A 21,903-nucleotide genomic window follows, 5' to 3' on the forward strand; every position below is an offset into this window, starting at 1 on the left:
ACACACACACACACACACACACACACACACACACACACACACAGCATTGCCACTAAAGAAGGGCTGGGCTCACCACTGACTGCATTGTGCAGACAGAACTATTTGCAATAATTTGGAAATCATACCTTGTTTTGTTTAAGGGCACCTTTCTCTTTCATATGAGGGCAGTCCTTTCCCGTCACCACAGCTTTGATATCTGCCACTGGCACTGCAATTCAGAAAAGAAAATGAAAGTAACTACACCTTGTGAAAGCTTAGATGTCAATACAGAAGCAGGATTAAGCGTCAGGTCTGCTAGCACAGTTGCCATTCCCAGAAACTATGGCAAAAAGAGACAAGCAAAGAGGTAAAAAGAGGAAGGGAAGTCAAGCAATGCCTGAGGACTAGAAAAGACAATATATTCTTATATTCTAGCAGAAAGCATCCTTGGGGAGAAACACCTATGTTTATAAGCAGCATTTGGTTCACTAAAACAAATTAAAAAAAACAAAAAAGAAAAATCTCCCATCATAGCTGTGTGAAAGTGATGGTATCAGAAGCAGCAGTAGTAATAACAGTAATATTTGTACTAACACTGGTTTTATGGAAGACGTGTGCCAGGAATAATGCCAAGTGCTCTGCATATATCAGTATCCCTTACTAAAGTATCTACATCTATTTAGTTTCTGAGTTTTGGATAATGAGGGAAAGCAGCCCTATCACAGAAAATGTATTTGAATCTAAATAGTCCTGAACTCTCACTGTCATTCTCGCTTACTACCATCTCATCAATTCCCACAACAATTTTGTGAGACAGGTTTTATTATCCCTATTTTAGAGACAACGAAATTAAATGCAAATAAAGGGAACATTCTTTTCTGATAGAGAAATGGTAGCTGGTATTTATCTTGCAGATAAAATGGTATCATTTAACATCTTACTCAGGATGTGGAGGGAGATAAAAGACATGGAAAGGTTTGTGCATTTAAAACTTTTTATTAAGATCATCTGAGAGAGAGAAAGCAGTAAGATGGTTTGGAAACTTAACAAAAAAATGCAAAGTCACCTGTGTCTCTCCAATTCCTAATCTTTTGTCCCGGAAGAGACTGTCTCACTTAGGATCTGCAGGCAGGAGCTTTATGTAATCAATTCTTTAATAATTAATCAATAATTCCTTAATAATCACTCCTTTAGTGATGAAGAGGATGAGATTTCATAATTAAAGTTCAAAAACTTTTACTGGGGGAATTGGGTTGTGGAGGTAATATTTAGATGGAGATAAAATTGTAAAATATATAGAATATTAAAACTATACAACAGAAAGGTCCCTTAAAAGCTAACATTTTCCAGGTACCCTAAAATTGCTAAGGACTTTGTCCACATCTGTTGACACCCCCACAGCTCTCTCTAACCCTAAGAAGAGTAGGACAGTGGTGAACTACTCCAGAAATCTGCACAAACTCCCTGGCTATCTGTCCCACCATGTCTGCTCTTTTCTTTTTCAGTTTTGATTCTAGATCCCTTTGGTAAACATTACTTATACTCACTAATATCTGGCATTCCTCTCTTTCTGGGCATATGGAAGACTACACTTCCCAGCAGCCTTTGCAGTTACTAAGCCATATGATTAGTTCTGGCCAACGAAACATGAGAGGAAATGGCAAGTTTCTTTAATTGGTTAAGGCAGTGAAAAGTCCACGCCCACCAGCCTCTCTTCTCCAGATGCAGAAAATGAATAGGCCACATGTTCCATCCAGAGGGCATAGCTATGGGATGGCAAAGCAGCCACTGGCCTGCGTGCCTGAGTGACCGTGTGGAACAGTCCTTTGATAGCCTATGTCAGTTATGTAATGTAAGGAGCAAGAAATAAACTCTTGTCAAAAGCCACTGAGATTTGGAGGTTCTTCGTTCCAGGAGCATAATGTAGCAATGCAGCCTGTCCTCAGTGGCATAGCCCTTTACCGTGAACTCCTTTCCTGTCTCTGCCTCGCTCCTTTGACTTGGCATTTTCCTGTACATGGTCCATGTGATTCCTGAACCTACCTTTGACTGCAACCACTGACTTCAGTTCTCACATCTGTTTTCATAACCATGATCAGCCCCGTTCCTCTCAGTGGCCAAGCTGACAGCCTAATCACAACCTCACGATGGGGGTATCTGGGAAGTTGGGTTTACTTTTCAATGGAAAATCCACCATTGGAGTAAAATTGATGGGATTAATATGCAAATTCAAAAAACCTTCTCACGCTTCAGATGGAATTTGAGTCACAAGTACCTCAGAAGTAGGAAGTCTTTTGTTCATATAACATAGTCAATGAACTAGAGAGTGTCTACAATCTGTAAAGAGTAAGTTACCCCTCCCCCCGCTTTTGCTTTGAAAACTCATCATAAGGAACGGGACATGAGTAACACGAGTCTATTGTGCTGTAGCCGCCAGAATCTCTAATGAGAAGGCTTCAGGGGAGGAAAGGCACTATTCCACCGTGTTTACAACAGCACAGATTTTATGTTTTTTTCTTTTTTTATATGCATTGTCCCCTGTCAAGGAGACAAGCTACTATACTACTCACAGGATTATAGCAAAAAGGAAAACACAAAATTCTAAAAATATAGTGTGGCTTTTAAAGGTTGTTCTTTTTATAGTTTGCCTCTAGGTGCACTGCAAGATTAGGCATCGGAAGGGCCAGAATGCCATCCTGTCTGTTCCCAGCAGACTCAGGCTCACATCTCTTGAATCTGTACTCTAAGGAGGCAGCAAAGGGCTCTTGATTACTTCAAAGCCAGGCTAGTGTTTCCATTAGGTCTTTCTGTGTGGGGCCAGCATAAACAAGTGGGGCCCAGAGATATGGGAACAGGACAGTCACTACTGGCGCCCTACCCTCAACTCTAAATCCTTGGCGAGTGGCCTCATTTCTTTCTATACTTTTTTTTTCAGTTTGAGCTGGATTGAGACCATCTAATTCAACACTCCCATTTAATAGATTGGAATAAATTATGCAATGTCACACAGCTACTGGGGGACAGAGCTGGGATGATTGCTCTTTCTTCCATTCTATGTTCATTGGTAGGTCATGATTTTGCCCTATGCTGAAGGTGTCAGTACCCCAAATCTGGCTGAACACCGCCCCAGATGTGGTTATTCCTTCAGATATGTTCAGGAAACTCTTTGACTGCTAATATCAAAGAGTAGAAGGAACTTTCCCTGTGATTTAAAACAAAAATACCATTGAAAAAGTAGATATGGTCACCATGATGAAAACAGTTTTAGCTAACACCACTGAGAACTAAGTTGAGGCAGAAATCACCCCAGAAAGTAGCTACGAAGCTATGGGCACTTGCTGTGTATACAGCGCCATAAAAGCTCCTGGTGATGGAGAACCAGAAGAAGGACAGGCTGATGCCAGTTCAGTTCAGTGAAGAATCTGGTCACTAACTTGGCAACACAGAGTGGTGGGACAAAATCACAGAGCTTGGGTTTGATTCTAGACCCACCTGCTGGCTCTACCACTTGGGCTTATGTTCTGGGAGACTAAGCTTCCTCGCCTGCAATGTGGAACTGTAACATCATTTATCTCAGAGGGTTGCTCCAAGAATCACTCGTAATTTCTGATACTGGAGCCAAGATCATTGTTGGCTTTTAATCCATGCAGGACAGAGCAATGGATAAAAATCTGGGCCAGGGAGTTGGTTACAGTCAGATCTTTGCTCTACTATTTACGAATCATGTGACCTTGAACAAGTTACTTATTTTCTGTACCTCTGTTTGCTGATCTGTAAAACAAGGGCAATGACATCTACCTCTTCAGGTTATGAAGAGGCTAATTTATGGAAAGATCTTAGCACAGTGCCTGGCATATAGTAAGCACTCAATAAATGTTATCAGCAATTGTTCTTATTATCAATAACCAAAGATAATTCTCTCTGCAGATCGAGAGACCTGATTTATTCACCATTCATCAGTGACCCACATTGCCTACTTTGCTTTCCTGTTTCAGCTCCTCTCTTGGACTGTGTAACAGGCTTCATTGCCCTGTGTGTGTGGCGGGGTGGGCTGTCTCCTCTCAGCCCCTTTGACGTGGGAGTGCAAAGGGCTGGCGTAGATTCTTTCAAAGGGAGGCACTGAGGGGCTTGGGCATGGCTGGAAAGCAATGGAGTCTAGTGGTTAGTGAGGGCAATGAGAGCCTGACCTGGTGGGAGGGAGGCAGGGCAAAAGGGGTGTAAGGAGATATGGATTTTAAGGGCCCTATTTCCTGTCAAACAAAAGAAATATGAGAAGAGTGATTTCCTAAAGCTTTGGGGACAGGACAGCTAAAGAAAGGCTCTCAATCTTCATTTGTGTTCTGTATGAAGAGGATTCAATTACACTGTTTGATTCATCAATACCTCAATATTCAGCACTGATTAACTTAAGGGGCAGAAGACAATCTTCCCTTGGGTCTCAAGAGAGGGCAATCGAACATGGGAAGAGCAATGGCACTTGACATTAATTAACAGAACTACTCATTTTTCTGGTGGAATGAAGTCTTTGACTTCTAAAGGCTGCAAGAGAATGGGCTATTTTGCTCCGGGCAGATATGTCATTGGAATTGAATGCAAACCAGGTAGCATTTAAGCAGCAAACTGAGTTTCCTAGGCCAGGGCCTTTTCAGCTCAGGCACCTAATAGCTTCATCTTACTTCATTACAGGAATATAAGCACTTTCCCCTGCACACGTGTGCATACAGATGTTATGTCACCAACACACACACATACACCCTCCCACATGTACACACCTGTACAGGTATGGATTCTTGGTTTATATTGCAATGGCTACTGTTATGAAGCAACTCTTTCAACGTGTGAATGCCTGGATTGCAAGGCTGCAGAAGAAAGGGGTGGACACGACTTTTGGGACCACTGTCAGAGCGACTGCTGCAAATCCTTCCGAGAACCAGCATCCCTCGTGGTCCGACTACAGGCTGTGACAGGCCTACGGCTCTGACCCTGTTCTTCAGCCACCAACCTGGCAAGCCGCTCTCCCTGGCCTTGGCAACACTGATTTCTAGCTAGTTACCTCACCCTAGGTTCTTGGGCGTGCAGGCCTTGGTAGAGCTGGGGACATGAGCTTGCAGGCCAGGCCAGGAAGTACTCCAGCATGAAGTTCCGGTGCTGGCCACACCTTGACCTGCTCTAGGAACAGGGCTACCAATGTCCTCAGCAGCAGGCCCAGCTAGAATGGGAGTGCCGCATATAAAACCTGTCATCACTGCCAATCAAATGCCTGTCTGTGGGCTGAGAAGTGGATTATAGCTCTCTAAATGTGGAAACAAGTAAATAAAATGTCCCGTGAGTGGGAGAGCCCATACACTGGGCCACATGGGGAAAGAATGAATCAAGCCAGATTTTTTTTTTTCCCCTGCCTGGACCACTTTCCTTGTATCTTGGTCAGGTTAAGAATGAGACTCTGGGCGACTTCGTATCGAGTTTCTGGTTGCTTTGATCAACAGTAACCTCTGACTCTTCATTTTAACATCAGTGGTTCCAAATCGCTGTCTCTGGACAGTTCCAAGTTCATGAGAGAACTCTCACCAGTTAGAAAACAGAGGAAGATGAAAACACTGGTGGGTGTTTCTCACAAAGCGAATTCAATTTAGTAGCAGGGACTGTTCTTTGCTCTGAGATTAGGTCTTTCTTACTGTTTTAGGGGGATCTAGAGCCCCATTTTTTAAGTGAATGAATTGCAGTATTAAGTTTTAGTTATATTTTATTTCTCTATAGCCTTCCTTACAAAAATTAAAAGTTGGCAATCTACTATCAATTCGCTTTTGTTGTTTCTTTAAATTTGTACTTATTGGTGAAAGCTCAATTTGGAGAATTGCTATGAAGAGGACAGGGCCAGCTGTGGTCCTCAGCTCTCGCTCTGAGTGTGCATCAGAATCGCCTGGAGGGTCTGTGACGACAGAGATTGCTGGTTCCACCCCCAGAGTTTCTGATTCAGCAGGTCTGGGGGTGGGGACTGAGAATCTGCATTTCTAGTAAGTTCCCAGGTGATGCTGCTGCTGCTGATTGCCTGAGGCCCATGTTCCGAGAACCACTGGTCTAGCTTGTCCACGGCGGGAAGGGTGTGCTTCCTGAGACCTAACAGGAGGGTCCTCATTACAGGCAGAGCCCGGGATGCCCCTGCTGCAGGGAGGGGTAGACCCTGCCCCAGACTCTGCAGTGGTGGGTTGCAGATTTCTTTCCCTTCGCATTAACAATACCAGTAATAAGCACTGGGGCGGCAGTGTTCCTGTGAAAGGCAACGAGATTGCTTTCTGAACTACATGACATTCAAAGCCCAGACTGTCCCATTTTTAAGCTGGAGGAAGAGAGAATGTTCCAGGTTGTCTGCCTGCTATGTCTGCACAGAGTCTGAATGTGCCAGGAATTTTCCACTTGTGGTTTATTTTTGCCTTTGATGGCCATGAGCTTCAAGGAAGGCAGTCCAGATGTGACTTCCATGGGCCCGGGGCTGACCAGAGGGAAGGTGCGAGGACCTGGGGGTGAGGATTCTACCTGGGAAACAGTTACACGACTCACAGCAGGGTCAATGTGACTTTTAAAGGTTATTTAAAAGTCTCTTCATTTGTTTCCTCACTCTTTCATTTCTCTACATGGGGTATCCTCTGAGGCTATGTCCCTTTCATCTCATTTCTCTTCCAGACTAATTCATTGACCTTGTATATTTTTATATTTCTATAATACTTTGCTTAATTTATATATTGAATAGCATCTAAAAAACCTGGAACCTGGTTTGGTGTTCGGTGAAAATGATTTAGCATATTACTGGTTCTTGAAAATATACATATTAAAACAGACATTATAAGAAATAGCAAACAAATACCATGTTTCCTCCAAAATAAGACCTAGCTGGACAATCAACTCTAATGTGTTTTTTGGAGCAAAAATTAATATAAGATCCGGTATTATATTATATTACATTACATTACATTATATTATATTATATTATATTATATTATATTATACCCGGTCTTATATTATAGTAAAATAAGACCGGGTCTTATATTAATTTTGCTCCAAAAGACGCATTTGAGCTGATTGCCCAGCTAGGTCTTATTTTTGGGGAAACACGGTTAGATAATATGTAGTCAGGGAATTCAGAAAACAAGAAAATGCAATTCATCATAAATTTCCTAGGTGTCTGCGTTATGTCTTTGAAGTAACTATATTTGGATGTGTCATTAACTTTGCATTATAATCATGGGATACATTAAACAATAATGAAGAAATGTGGGCGGGACCGAGCCCACAGTTCATGTGAAGTTATTTTGGGTCATCAGAAAAAGGCAATTGACAGAATCAGGTTTATGTTGTTTTTACTCCTTGAAACAGCACCTGGGTACATAATGCAAAAGTGGACTTTGGCACCCCAGGTTTACATCTTTCAGGAAAGAGATGTGAGCATTCTTTTTATGCTCTTTCCTGTTCATCCCAAACCCCAGATCCATTCAGGTCTGGTGCTTGATGAGAATGCCGCGGCCAGGACTTACAACAAGATGAGACATGTCCAAGGGTTTATTTAGGTTGAGAGTTTTTCTGCAGGATATTTAATGACCATGAAACAAACAACCAAACCAAACTCAGGAGAGCCACTTACGTTTGTCCTGCAAAGAATCATGGGGCACTTCTCCCTGAGGACTTTCTTCCAAGTCTCCGTAATGTAGGACCTTGTGGTTTGGTGAAAGCCGACAATACCAAAACTTGTCTGAGGAAAAAAACACAAATTCACAATGAAAGTGATTTCCTAAAATATGGACATCCTTATTTCCTAATAGTATTGCCTGGAAGAGGAAACAGTGGATCTGATTTCAAGTCTTCAGAAAGGAATGGATTCTAGAGCCCTGAGAAATAAGTCCCCTTTTAATTCTGATAGTTAGCAGCCATCCTGCTTAATGTACGTTTGAGAATCACTGGGGAAGGGAGCAAATCCTTCAAGTACAGTGATAACAGATTTTCTGAGGTGGTCGTTTCCAGAGGGTTATTTTATCAGTTTCTATAGCGACTATGGGAATTATTCCTTACGCACCTGGGCCTGACAAAAGCGGGGAGGAAGGTGTAGAAGAAACAGCTTTCTTGGAACTTTTCTGCTCTTGAGATAATTGTGTGACACCTCTTAGTTGGCACAGCAAACCTCCCACCCCTGAGCCTAACACACACCGATTAATCAATGAATGATTTGTCAGGATGCTAGTGATACACGCCAGGGTTGGAATTCACGAGGAAATAATCTAAATAATTCAGGGATTTATTCAAAGAACGAGGACATTCACCATTATTTCCTTTCTAATTCCTCAAGTTTGGGTCTCTAAATGGGCATGACCAAGAGTGTTAAGATCATGGTTACAAATAACTCCCTCAGCTTGATCTGCTCTGCCTCCCCAAACATCATCAAATTTTCTGAATAAGTCTGTGAGGTAGGGAGAAGGAAGAAAAGAGTGCTTTTTATAGGTAAGGGACTTATTATGACAGCAATCATGCTGCAGTTCTCAAGGCCATACTTAGATGTTGCCTCCTCCAGGAAGCCCTCTTTGATTAGCTCAGCAAAATGGACTCTTCCTGTGGTCTTAGCTGTTCCAGCATCGTCTTTGATTACTGGGGCCCACATGTTAAGCACCTTAGTATTCCCTATCATCCATCACATACACTTAGTAAGCAACTTGCCCTAATGGGTGCCCTGTGAACAATTCCTGATAGAAGAAGAAGAGTCCAGGGTACTCATCAGCCCTGACAGTGTGGAGATGCCAGGGCTCTCTGGTGATAGCACTATGTTCATAATTGTACTGCCCCAATGCCTTGGCACAATGCCTGGCATCTAGAAGTTACACAGTTGCTGTTGGCTAAATTGATAAATGAAGACCCAAGGGGACTTGGTCAAAATGCTTAAGGCACAAAACGTCTATAACATGTGACATGTAAGCCTTTATGCAATTATGCAGTTGACAGGTGTAGTGGCCTTGCTCAACTCACCTCATTACTGTGTCTACACACACAAATTGTCTTGAAACCACTCGGACTAAAACAATTCTCCATAACATTTCAAGAAAAGTGTTTTTCTATCTAAAATTGCGTTCACTGCAAAACCATGTTTTAACTATGATTCTTTTAATAGAAAAGAAAGTTTTAAAAATGGAAATAAAAGCCACACGATGAACAAAGAAAACGCCCAAGCTTGATGCATAAAAGCAAGATCCCTTTGTGATTCCAATCTCCCTCATCTCTAAAGGGGGTTTGCAAATTCCCGAATGCTGTCAGAATATGGCCATCATACATTTAAAAGGATTTGAACTCTCATAGGAAATTTTAAAGAAAAAAAAAAAAAAGAGGAAAGAAAAAGTTATTTGACGGCTAGGAAAACATCTGGAATTGCTAAATTTTCAAAAGTACGTTATATATATCCAACACAGGTCAATTTTCTGGGAGAGCATTTCAAAGGGAGATCAAGTTCCTCCCTGAATAAGTCACAGCCATTTCGATTAGGCAAATGTGTAATGATCAGTTTTCCATAAAGAGAACACATTTGGGGATTGGACATGTAATTCCCAATACAGACTGCAACCTCCAAGGGAGCAGCCCCTGCCTGGGCCGTGAATGTCACTGCTGCTTTGGGGGCCTGGCATGACAGATGGCAGAGGTTTCTTCTGCCCGGAAGGACCTTTCACCTTGTCTTAATGGCCTGATGATCAGAAAGACAGCTGGAGAAATTTGCTATAAAGCTTTCCTTCCCCTGCGACCTCTGAGGTGGGATTTTTTGGCTAAGTGAGCAGCTGAAGGATGACAAAGCGGGAAGGAAGTCAGCGAGCTGTGATGCTTGGACACCCTGGCCTTATTTTAAATAAGGTCTTAGCCTGTTCTTTCTAGGAAGTTCTCACTTCTCAAGCTGGTGGAAGCTCTAGGGGTGAGTGGTGGTAACCAGAAGCCAAGGGTCAGTATAGCACAATCAAAGAAGATCAATCATTCTCAATATATTTGAGGAAGCCCTAAGAAATTTAAATGGTACAGACATAGCGTGGAGTACAATGCACAACTTATATTTATTTGTAAGACTTCAAACATGTTTGCTGCATATTCTTTCAAGGTAGGTAAGTTTATTTATTCAATGAATATTTGCAGAGTGCCTACCAAGCACACAGCACTCTATTGGGGATAGCAAAAAACTGTTAGGATGAAAGGCAGACGTGCGAGACAAAGCCAAGCAGCTCAAGGAGAAGCGGCTCCCTCCGGTGCTGACGGCAATTACAAAATGATGGTGGAACCCGTTTCCCAGTTCTAAACAGGGACAGGGGCTGCGGGGAAAAGCAGGGTTAGAGAACGTCTTTGGTGCAATAGATTCTTATATTCGGAATTAGAGAACAGTGGCTATTTATTAGGTCTCAGGAGGCAAAACAACCATCTTTCTAGCAAAGTTGCCATCGCTGTTTGCTTAAAAGAAACACAAAAAGCTACCTGGAGCCCTGCCGTAACAATAGCGGGTACAGCTGACAGAATTTCCTCCTGCCAGACGCTTACATTCTCCTGATGACTATGACACCACCCTTCTCTGGTCTTCCTCTTACCTCTGCCCAACTCTTATCCTACAGAAGGTCCCCTTTCTCTGTCTACTAGTAAAATGATAGAGAGCCAAAAGGTCTGTGCGTCACTGATGTAAGTGATGCGTTCTGCTGCTCCCCGTCAAAGAGGAAACCTTGGATGGATGACTAAATATTGGGAAGTGGGCTGAAAAGGCTTGGGAAGATTGTTTTGACTCATGAGTATTAAATACCGGATACTCAGCCTGTACCTGCTACAGGATAGAGGCTGGAGTCCTTAGTTCTGGGAAGGTTTAAAGGCATCCTCACTTGGTTATGTCCGCCTTGAAGGTAGAGCAGCTGTAAAGAAAAGCAGAGCTGCCCGCTCCACCCAGCACAACACACCGACTTGTGGGTGAGAGTTTCAGCATCAGCCAACAGTGGCAGCTTGATTTGTAGTTTCTTTTATGGTAAGAAAAACGAGTATTTTCTTTTCAAAACCCAGCATGGTGTTACTAGTGCCTCAGTCCCTCTGGGCAATGAACGAGTGGATTGTGTCGCTAAAAGCAATTAGGAAGAAGCAGTGAGAACATTATCAAAGATTGTTTACTAGCATTTAAAGAGAAAACAGAAGTTAATATGGAGGTCTTTCAGTCAATTATGAATGTTAGTACCATTAATAGCCATCTTTTCATTCCCCAAACTCAAAAACTCAAAATATGGAGGCAATTCTCTCTCTCTCTCTCTCTCTCTGTCTCTCTCTCTCTCTCTGTCCCTCCCTCCCTCCCTCCCTCCCTCCCTCCCTCCCTCCCTCCCTCCCTCCCTCTCTCTCTCTCTGTATGTGTGAAGGATCATAGGGAAAAGCTGGTTTCAAAACGCACACGCCTGGTAAGAAGTTCTCCAGGGCTGATTAAATCTATTCCCAATGCCACATAGATCATTATGGAGCTAATAACCACTGACATCTGTAATTCTCGCAGCAATGTTTAATAGGCCTTTATGCACTGATGGAAATACTGTGTCTGTTTTATCCAACATATGAAACAAATTCTTACATTGTGTTCAACTTTAATGAATTTAAATAGCAGTAAATAGCTACAGTAAACAGTGCGGCGTATGGTCTGTCTTCATCATGCAGGCGGCTGGAGATAAGTTTTGGGGCTGGCCAGGAGGTGTACAGAGCAGGCAGACAATTGACTAGAAGCTGCCATTGTTGAGTGTGAAATGCTGGTCAGGTCAGTGAGGCCCAGGGCACAGCAAGAACCGAGTCCTGATCCTCTGCCACAGACTCAGTGGGAGGACCCCTTTGTCTTGGGTACAACGCCTATAGTTGGCAGTTGGATGCTGGCCCAAGGGTGCCCGGAGAATCCTGTGTTTGGGAGGCAGTTGGCCTTTACTAAAGTAAATTCTTAGAGCATTTCTACGAGGACTTCAGATTGTTTGCAGGTCAGCCTAAAATATGGAAAATCTTCAGTGTGTTCAGAAGGTCTGCTTCTGCCTAGGGTGGAGCTTTTCCAAGTCACAAAACACAAGGGACCCCAGCAATATTTTGAAAGGGAAATGTCATCTTTCAGGTGGTGAGATACAAGATTTCTCTGTCGGTCCAGTAAAGGGAGAAAACCACCACAGGGACAGACTACAGAAAGGTCATTCTGCCTTTCAAATCTTCCTCAACTCCACTGGTTGCTCTTAAGAATGAGTCTCGTGTTTGGATTCATAATTCTGCCTCCCTGGAGACTGGTTTCTCCTTTGCCAGCAGAAGATGACTCCAGACCCCTCAAATCCTTTGAAAGATGGTTTGGCCTGACCAATGTTTTGGAGTCACATAGACCTGGGTGACACACTTGGTCCTGACACATCAACTATGGCGTCTTGGCCAAATTATAAAAACCTTAGGGATCGCTATTCTTCATTTGTTAAGTAATGCTAATAATTATATGAGGAAATGACACATAAAGTATCCGTCATGCACCACTCACAGAGCTGGCTCTCAAATATCAGCGTCTTCCTGCTCTTCCCATCAATGGTAACCCCTCACGTCTACACTACTGGGCTCTCCACCTTCTGAGAACAATGATCATCTGTCATTTTGAGCTACTGGAAAGTGCCTTTTTCAGGAAAATCAACTGCCTTTTCTTCCTTTGAAAATATGCATTTACTTATCCCCGCCATTTTGTAAAAATGAATTATAATAAGGTTTATTTAAATATTAAAAGAAAATTTTGATCAAGGATAGAGGAAGAAACACCTGATCCCCCAAAGGGTGAGGTGGTTACTTTGCCTGAATATACCATTTGGCTGGAGGTTTTCTGAGTAAGGTGAAACACCAAGGAAAGCTCCATAGCCGTGGGCAGCAGTGTGGGAGCGTGACAATTCCACGGGGGACACATTTTGCCCACTATTGAGTCCCAAATTAAGTTTGCCATATTAGCCCTCAGGGAATGGATGTGCTCGACAAATTGGGCAATGTTTTCAATGAGAAGTAAAAGTTTCATGCTATCATTTCTGGAAATGACACTCCAATGCGTAGCCCTGGGCGCAGATCAGGACTATACATGCAAATATTTCCAAAAGACCCTAATCTCTGAAATACAAGGAGAACAGGGGGCACTTCCTGAGTCTGCAGATTCTCATAAAGCAAAGAATGGCCCTAACATGGACATCTTCTGGGGTTGCATCTTAACTCCCTCTTGCAGAAGCCCAGGGAAGACGGCAGCAAGAGCTCATTATGAAGGACTGTGAACAAGAGCCTTACATGCCCTGTGGGGGCTGCAGAACGGAGTGAAGCCTGTGTGTGACACCCACGGCCACTCTACTGCCTGTGTTTGAAAACCTATATTCTGAGGAACTCCAAGCTAAAACCAATGTGAAATGTCATCCCTAAGCGACTGACAGTGTGCTGAGCACCCTACTAAGTGCTATAGATGCACGCCTTACAGCTCATACTTGATGTAGGAACCGACATCACCCCCACTGACAGAGGACGAAACAGAAGCACAGAGAGATCTAGCAAGCTGCCAGAGGCTACCCAGCTAGCGGGTAGGGAGCCAGGGACTTGAACGCAGCTCCGTGTGTCTCACATAATTTACTGCTCCCGGTTTTAATGTGGTCAGAATCCTCAGAAACACAGATGTGTAAGTGCCTGCATCCCACTCTCCAAGTGGCAGAGGTGCAGATGAGGCAGGTAAAATTATGGGCAAGTACCATCAACGCAGGGGACCTTGAGGCAAATGTGGCCTAAAGGATGCTACGGCGGGTCCTCCACTTTCCAGTTGTGTGGCACAGGCAGCTCTTCCATATTTCCTCCCGTAACATCAATACGTAAATCCACTCATCTGTGTCCGACTCACCGCTGGACAAGTTTGAAGGGCGTGTGGCCAGGGTTCCTTCCTGGGTTGCCTACTCTCTAATCTGTGCTGGCACCTGACGTTCCCGTCTTAGATCTCCTGTGAAAGTGCACTTTTCTCAAAGGGATTCCAGTGACCTTATGGCTACAGGGACAGACCACGTCCTCATTAATCTGGGTAAATCTAAATGAAATGTTTTGATGGGGTGATAGGAAACCATTTCCACCACAGTCTGTTTTGAATCCCTATTTTTAAGCCCCCAGCGCTAATCACCAGATTTTAAATCCATTTACTAAACACCCCAAAACCTGCCTTTCTGCACTCGGAAGGATGATTTTATATTAAACACAGATGGTCATGCTCCCTAGGGAACTCACTAATAATTTATAATCTGGATGCTAATTTTTTTTGTTCATTAGGTAATTCATTTTTAGAAAACTGGAAAGAACGGCAGATAAAGGACTCCCATTTCTTTAGCAAAAAAACCTAATTATTACATCTAGAAACAGGATTATTCTAGTAGAACCACCCCATTTCGGCCTAGAAAGGGAAGTCTCATACGAAGTAGACGAGACGGTTCAGTTGAGTTCTTTGAATTAGGTTTCAAGGATTCCAGCTGGGCATCGGTGGGGGCATTTGGTGGTGGTGTGTGTGTTTGCTGCCTTCCCCCTTCCCCTCCACTGCTGGGTCTTTTGCCCAATGTCAAGTAAATAAAAACGTTATTAATCACCTTATAGGGGCAATGTATCCTCAGTATTGATTTGTCCAAAGGTAATGAAAAGATCAGGGCATGCAATCGACTATCTGGCTAACTGAGCTAACGGAGCATCTCGTCCGATTCTCCCCCTTAATAGGTGGAAAATTGTGACCCGGAGAGGTCATGTTTCCTGCTTAAAAACACCCAGGTGGTTACTGACAGAGCCGGGAAGCCTAGAACCCAGTCTACTCACTCCCAGCTCATCAGTCTTTTCCTAAGTGACCTTCCACAGTAACAGACGCGGCCTTCTGTTATCACCATCCAAGGGGGACATTCACAATTACCTTTCTTCCTCACAATGACTTTAGGAGACAGGCATCGTTTTCCCCATTTCAGATGTGGAACTGCCCCAGGTCACACGGCTGGAGGCAGGGAGAGGCAGGACTGCACCCACTTTATCTGTCCTCGCCACCATACCCACATTGCCCTCTTGGGACAGCATTTACTCTGACAAAGGTGTCCATGGAATGCAGAGAGAAGGGGATGGGGGTGAACTCGTCTTGCAGTGGTTGCTTGGGGACAGCGAGTTCCCTCTTGCATTGTCCCTCCTAAGGTGAGGCCTTCTCAGTCCCACATGTAACTTAGCCCTTTATTATTCTGCCCGCTGTCCTCTCCGGAGGCCCAGCTTGAAGTTCATTTTCATGGCTTCCCATCCTCCGGAATAACCTGCATTTTCATTCCTCAAGGACGTTCTGCCTTTGGAAATTCCATAATATGATTTTTAATGGTAACATTTGAAATACTTTGAATGTTACCTCAGCATTCAGCACCAAGCTGTTACAGGAAGTGGCCTGGGGGGTGGGCACAGCATGAACATGACATGATATTTGTCATCAGTGGGGGAGCCCTGTGCGCTGGGATCCAACAGGCTTACCTGCCAGAGTTTCTCTGGGGCCACAATTGAGGTTCGTTCTTGGTACAGGTGCTAACGCTTAGGCTTGTTCCTGGTTGTTCCACAATATTTTCACCAACTCCCCCCCTCAAACCTATTTTCCCATTTTACTTTCTGATGTTTCTAGGACAGTACGATAGGGGTCCATTGCCACTTCAATCAGCAGTGTCGAAAGAGCAAAAAAGCGATCAAGGGACTTTCCTTGCCCACCTAAGACACAGCTGGGAGTGCTTTCTCCATCTGCTGGCACCAGTCTAATGGCACCCATTTTGACTTGATATTTTGGGATTAGAATTTATAGAGACAATTCAGAAATTTGTCTCGTAAGATTATGAGAATGGATTCTATCCCACCTTGTTTCATTGGTACTTACATCTCCAAAGAAAATAGTACTGACCTGGAAGAAAATCAGCATGGGGGTTTGAGAATATGGGCCACCTATGTTGAAAATTCCAAGATGAAATCCAACAGTGTGTGTCAAGCTCACCTGACAGCATAGTGAGTCACAAAAAGTGGCCATATTGATGCTGGAGAATCCTTGCTCTTCCGTGACTTTGGGCAAGAGACCTAATACCTCAGTGCCTTGGTTTCCTTATCTGTAAACTGGGTGTAATCCCAGTAGCACCTTCATGGGGCCATTGTGAGGATGAAATGTGTCATGTAAGTTAAAAGACAGCCTCTCAATCCACGTGAGCTGTTGTTGAACCATTACTAGCAAACTCATGGCACAACATAGCCCAGAATGGCTCTTCAGTTCCATAGGTCTTCTGGTGTTTCTGGACTTTGACTCTTCCTAGGTATGCACGGGGAATCACGATTTACCTGGACTGCTATTCCTGTCTCATGTACAGCACCGAGTGGCCTACGCTAAAACCAACACCGTGTGATTGAGTCTCCATGGAACAGGCTGCTGCTCACCCTAGACAGGTGTAGAATGGCCCCAAATACAATACCTTGCCTCCGCCGGCTGTTAAGTTTTCTAAAGCAGGTCCCTTCCACGAGGCGGTTCAGACGTTGCTGCTTGATCAGCTCCAAGATTTCTGGCTGAATCTTCTCCTTTAGTTCCCTGTGAAAGGATAAACACATTTTCCAATGCAGGCCTTGAGAACAGTGCTTGGTTGAAAGGGTGTCGTGGGCAGATGGGGTAGGAAAGGGCAAGCTGCATCTTTTCATGACCCTCCCAATACCTCCCAAGATGGCGCTTTAGAGAATCACTTATTAAGTGTCAGGGGATAGGCTTATCTGTTACAATAACACCATAGAATCGCTGGCATTTACAGAATACCCACAAAAGCACTAGCTGCTACAGGGATGTTTTTCTAGACCAAAGTGTCCTGAGAGATTTCTTGTCTTGTTTTACACAGCCACAGATATCAACTTATGCAAAAATTTACTCAGCTCTGCTGTGACAACAAATCTCTGCTCACATTTCCCGCTGTATAGCAGGGAAACTCTGAGATGACAATTGTGATCTCATCAAACGGGGATGCTGGTTAACTGCACAACTACTATTCCACTGCAAACACTGTATCCTGGGCAAACCACAGGACCATGTTTTGCTTTTGATCCTATCACTTACAAATGGGCTCTACACATTATCTCAGATTCTAGCCCATAGAGATTGGGATAATGGTGAGATAAATTAAGGATTATTTGCATTTTGTCTCAGGCTAACATCATGTAATTTAGTTTTAGATGCACTATGCTGTAAAGATATCATGATAGAGTGCAATGGTTTTTAAACCTTTTTCTTTTTTCTTTTCTTTTTTTTAAGAGCAGAGTTTTTTTATCAAGTCAAATTTGATGTAGTGCCTCTGAGTCTAGTGTAGCTAGAGTTGTTCCGGATGAAGCTGGCTAGGGAGACCGAGAGCCCTGCCCTCAGAGCAGTGCTGCATGTTTTGATTAGAACGTAGAGCTAGAGCTCAGAAGACTGGGGTTTCAATGAAGGCTTTGGGCGTGGAGAGCATTACATGTAGTCCATCTAAGTCTCAGCTTCCTCATCTGTAAAATGGGGATGAGAATCTTCCCTGGGAAACCGTGTGACTCCCAAAGGAGATGGTGTGGGAGCAAGTGCTCTCTAAGCCCTAGGCAGGAGTGCAAGGTCGTGTTGAGTTTGCTTTGATAATATTCTCCAAACACTTCACAGGCCCAGGGCACACGGTAGCCAAGGCTCACGTATCTGTAACTCTGGACTCACTCGGGACTGCAGGCAATCTGTCTTCACAGGGTGCTCTGTTCCCAGGTTGGGAAGGTACCTACGTAAGTGTCTAAGAGCCAGGTTGTGTGTTATGCGTATTACGCTCATTTAACATTCCCTCCCCGACTTTGGGAATAGGTATTAATATCATCATCCCCATCTTATAGATGGGGAAACAGCTCACAGGGGTTAAGCACAGAATAGGGAACGGACTGTCTCCCTGGTGCAAACGACTTCTATTTACATGTGAGGAAAAAAGAATAAACAGGTTACAGAAAAGGAGGATCTGGCCATGTAACGGGGTATCCTAGTTCTCCCTTCATACACGTCTTAGGCTTCCATGGACTCAAACCTTCTGTAACTTGACAGTGTTCTCAGTGAACAGATTATAAAGCATGAGCTGGGGCTTCAGCCCTCAGAAGGCCGCTTGGTACACGGGGAAAGCTTTTCCTGTGCAGGTCTCCCACGGGCTCGTCTCAGACTTTCAGATTACTAGAACTATTTATTATCAGTGTTCAGTTTTTGTGACATAGCCTCATAAATTGCAGCTTTGATGAACTCTGCTCTGAATGGAAAAGAAGGCGGGGAATTGCCAGGGCAGTCACCCAGGACAATAAATCACTGCTCCTGACTTCTGCGTTAGGGGTCAAGGGCAGACAGGAAGAGACGGTACCGAGGGTTGGCGAAATCACGGGGGAAAGAGTTGGGGAATAACATCAATTCTTCGGTTATAGATGTAGCTTTCAAAAAGAGTATTACTAAGCTAGAGGTGAGTTATTAAAATGGAGATGAAGAGGCAGAGATGAGGACCAAAAGGAGGAAAAAACTGAAAGGACTTCTGAGTAATTGCATAATGCGCTCCCCATGACACACTCCGATATGGAACCATTCTCTGGGGACAGACTATCAGAATAAGTGAATCTGCTGCTAAAGAGTTACCCTTTTTCTTTCTTCTTCTTCCTCTTTTTTTTTTGAAACCCCAAAGGAGTCCAATACATGATTGGGCAATAAGGAAAATGAAACAACCTTTCTTTTTTCTAAACAATTTCTTTTTCTTTCCCTGCAAATGAACTCAGTGGCAATACAACTTATTCTTATTAGAAAAACGTATGTAATCTCTACATGGTGTTTCTGTGGATGAAATGTGATCTCAGGAAAATCCAGGTAATAACACCCTGAGCTGTAACTGGGTTTTGAAATGCTCAGCTTGGGGTCAAGGTCACGGTTCACTGGCTTTGTTTGGATGACTACTCAGCTAATTCTACCTAAAGGCCTTGCAAATAAATAAAAGGAGGATGATTAAAAGGGGTAGGTGAATGAGTGTGTAAGAGCAATTCCAAGTCCAGCACTGTTTCCGGAAGACACTTTCAAGTTCAGGCTCAATGCGGCCAGCGACATACACCGAAGACAGCACCACTAGGCTGGGAAGATTCCTTGCTGGACCTGAGGTCTGCCCTACTGAGCTGCTACCTGGTGTTCATTTAGAACACTGATTGGCAAACGTTTTCTGTAAAGGGCCAGAGAGTAAGTGTTTCAGACTTGGTGGGTCATACGCTGTCTACTGCAATTACTGGACTCAACTGTGCTGGGATAGAGCAAAAGCACTTGGCAGTGTGTGCACAAATGAGTGTGGCTGTGTTCCAGTAACACTCTATTTACGAAAACAGGTAGTGGGCCAGATTTGGCCCAAGAGCTATAGTTTGCCGACCCCGATTCAAAGGTCTCTGTGCAGACTTTGGGCTGACAGTGGCTGTTTCATGGAAATGGATCTGCTCTCTCTCAACACTGCAGGGCCTCCAAGCTCAGCCCTTGTACCGCTTCTGTTCTTTACATTATAGACTCAGGGCTCTACATACCACCTCTCTACTGACAACTTCCAAATTTATATTCCAACCTAGCCCTCTCAGCTGAATTCCAAACCAACGCATCAGCCCACCTGTCTATTGAGCGTCTCACAGACACCACCAACCTGACATGTTCAAAGCTGAACTCCTGACCCCTTTGTCCAAACATGTCCACTCACTCTCTTTTGCTTGATTCAGGCCCAAACCTTGAGCTCACCCTTGACGCCTTTCTTTTTCTTATACCCCACATCTAATCCCTCAGGAAACACCTTTGTTTCTTATATTAAAAATCTATCTAATCTGTAGACGAAACTAATCACTTCTCATTACCTCTCGCTTGGGTTATTGGAATAACTTTCTCACTGAGGGAATAACTTCCAAACTTGCCTCCATGGTTTCTATTGTCAATATAGTTACAAGGAGGATTACTTAAAAACATGGTCAGAACACGTCAGTTCTCTGCTCAAAACCCTCCGGTGGTTCCCCAACAAGGCCCCACGTCCTCAGGCTCCCAGGCGCCTTGATGGCCTTACCTCCTACTGTTCTCCCCTTTGCTTGTTCTGCTCCAGCCACACTGGCCTCCTTGTTATGCACTGAGCAGCCAGCCTGCTCCTGTCTCAGGGCCTTTGCACTGCTCATTCCCTCTGCTGGCATATCCGTCTCCCAAATACACACACAGCCTACTGCCTTAGTCTCTTACACATCTTTACTCAAATGTCACTACACTAACCATAGGGACCCCCTCTGACCACTTCATTTAAAACGATGAACTCTATTTCCCTTATCCTGCTTTCTATTTCCATTGCCTATATGCTCTTTTAACGTGCTACTATCTCATTTACCATATTTATCGTCTGTTTCTCCCCACTAAAATATAATCACTATTGGGGTGAGAATCGTGTCTGTTCTCTTTACTACTGAGTCACCAATACATACAACAGTACCTGGCATGTAGCAGGCACTTGATAAGCATTTGTCAAGTGCACAGAACACCGAAAATTGTGTAACTAACCAGACTGTCCTACTGGCATAGGCTATGAGAAAGCCTTGAGCAAAGCTTGTGGTCAATCGTTAGTGAGAATGCAGATTTGCAGGATAGGCTTACTTCGGGCTCTATTTGTTTTCATTTTTTCTTTTTCACCTACTTCTACTGTGCTTTCTGAGATAAGGTTAGGCATATATGCAAATATATTCATAGTGTCACTTTTACCATTGACATATTAATGGTGTGACAACTTGTTAAATTCTGGTTACCGGCTAATAAGAGAGACCATTTCTCCGAGTGGATATTATGTGCCAGGTATATGCTAAGTGCTTTTCATGCACTACTCCATTGAATACCCATGACAACCCAACCATGTAGATACTTTTATCACCTTCATTTATAGATATGAGCAAAAGGCATAGAATGGGTATATAATTTGCTCAGGTCTGTGAGCTCCCGGGTCTGGGTGGCCACACCTTGCTACTCTGCTTTACTAGTGTGTATCCTTGCATCTCTACCTCCCCCATAGTGTTCAATGACCTATTTTGGGGCCATTCAAGCTTTTTATATCCATCAACTCGGATTAATTGTGTGGATGGACTTATCTTTCCCGTAAAGTCACGCTACATAGAAAATAACAAATATCTCTTCCCCGAAATCATTAGTCAAGAGTTAAGAAACAAAACAGAGTTTCTTCAACCCACTGAATATATGTTCCCCAAATATTTGTTTACATGGATTTTGCATTTTTCTTCTCAGCTAACATAAATGTTTTATAAAAACGGGATGCATGCCTCAAGAGGTCTTCATAGCACTGAGGTTTCCCACCATTTATGCACGGCAGACACAGAGGTGGCCAGGTGGGGGTGGGTGGGGGGACAGAGGGTTCCACTCTAGCCACATCAAGCCCCAGCCACGTCATTGTCCCAGTCTGCAAAATGAAGAGCTTGAGCTGGATGACCTTAAGGGTGCTTTTTGGCTCTGAAATACTAATACCTGTCCTAATTCCCCAGCTTGAGTGACATGCTTCACCTGTGTGTTCTTGTGACAACCCACCCACCGATGCTTCCTCCAGCCACGTACGGACCAGATACCTGGTGATCCCTCCGACCTCAGCTTTAAAGTGTGGGGCGGTGGGGACCAAGTCCCTCTGGTTCTCTGCCTGTCCCCAGCACCTCGGGTGGGGTGTAGCAGGTAGGTGTTGCTCAATACACATTTGATAAATGAACGAATAAATGAAAACAATCATACATGGACGGTGTCATTTTTTGTTGGCTTGGATTTATCCTGTGAGCCATTTTGGCCATGTTTAGACTCCATCCAGCCCCACAATGCCTTCCTGTCTAGTAGCTCATTCG

The 21,903-nt window shown here is 43.9% G+C and overlaps 1 protein-coding gene across 8 annotated transcripts in view; it reads right to left on the reverse strand.

Annotated features, from left to right (window-relative positions):
• The window catches only part of ELMO1 (engulfment and cell motility 1), a 476,666-nt gene that overhangs the window by 16,846 nt on the left and 437,917 nt on the right, over window positions 1–21,903 (reverse strand). For all 8 annotated transcript variants that reach the window (XM_074341005.1, XM_019726329.2, XM_019726327.2 and 5 more), the window contains 3 exons: window positions 16,473–16,585; window positions 7,616–7,723; window positions 126–208 (listed from right to left, as the gene is read on the reverse strand). In XM_074341005.1, the coding sequence (XP_074197106.1) occupies window positions 126–208; window positions 7,616–7,723; window positions 16,473–16,585 (304 nt within the window). The remainder of the gene's footprint in view (window positions 1–125; window positions 209–7,615; window positions 7,724–16,472; window positions 16,586–21,903) is intronic.

This window comes from Rhinolophus sinicus, linkage group LG09 (genome assembly GCF_036562045.2).
Source record: "Rhinolophus sinicus isolate RSC01 linkage group LG09, ASM3656204v1, whole genome shotgun sequence".
In the NCBI taxonomy this organism is placed as follows: domain Eukaryota; kingdom Metazoa; phylum Chordata; class Mammalia; order Chiroptera; family Rhinolophidae; genus Rhinolophus; species Rhinolophus sinicus.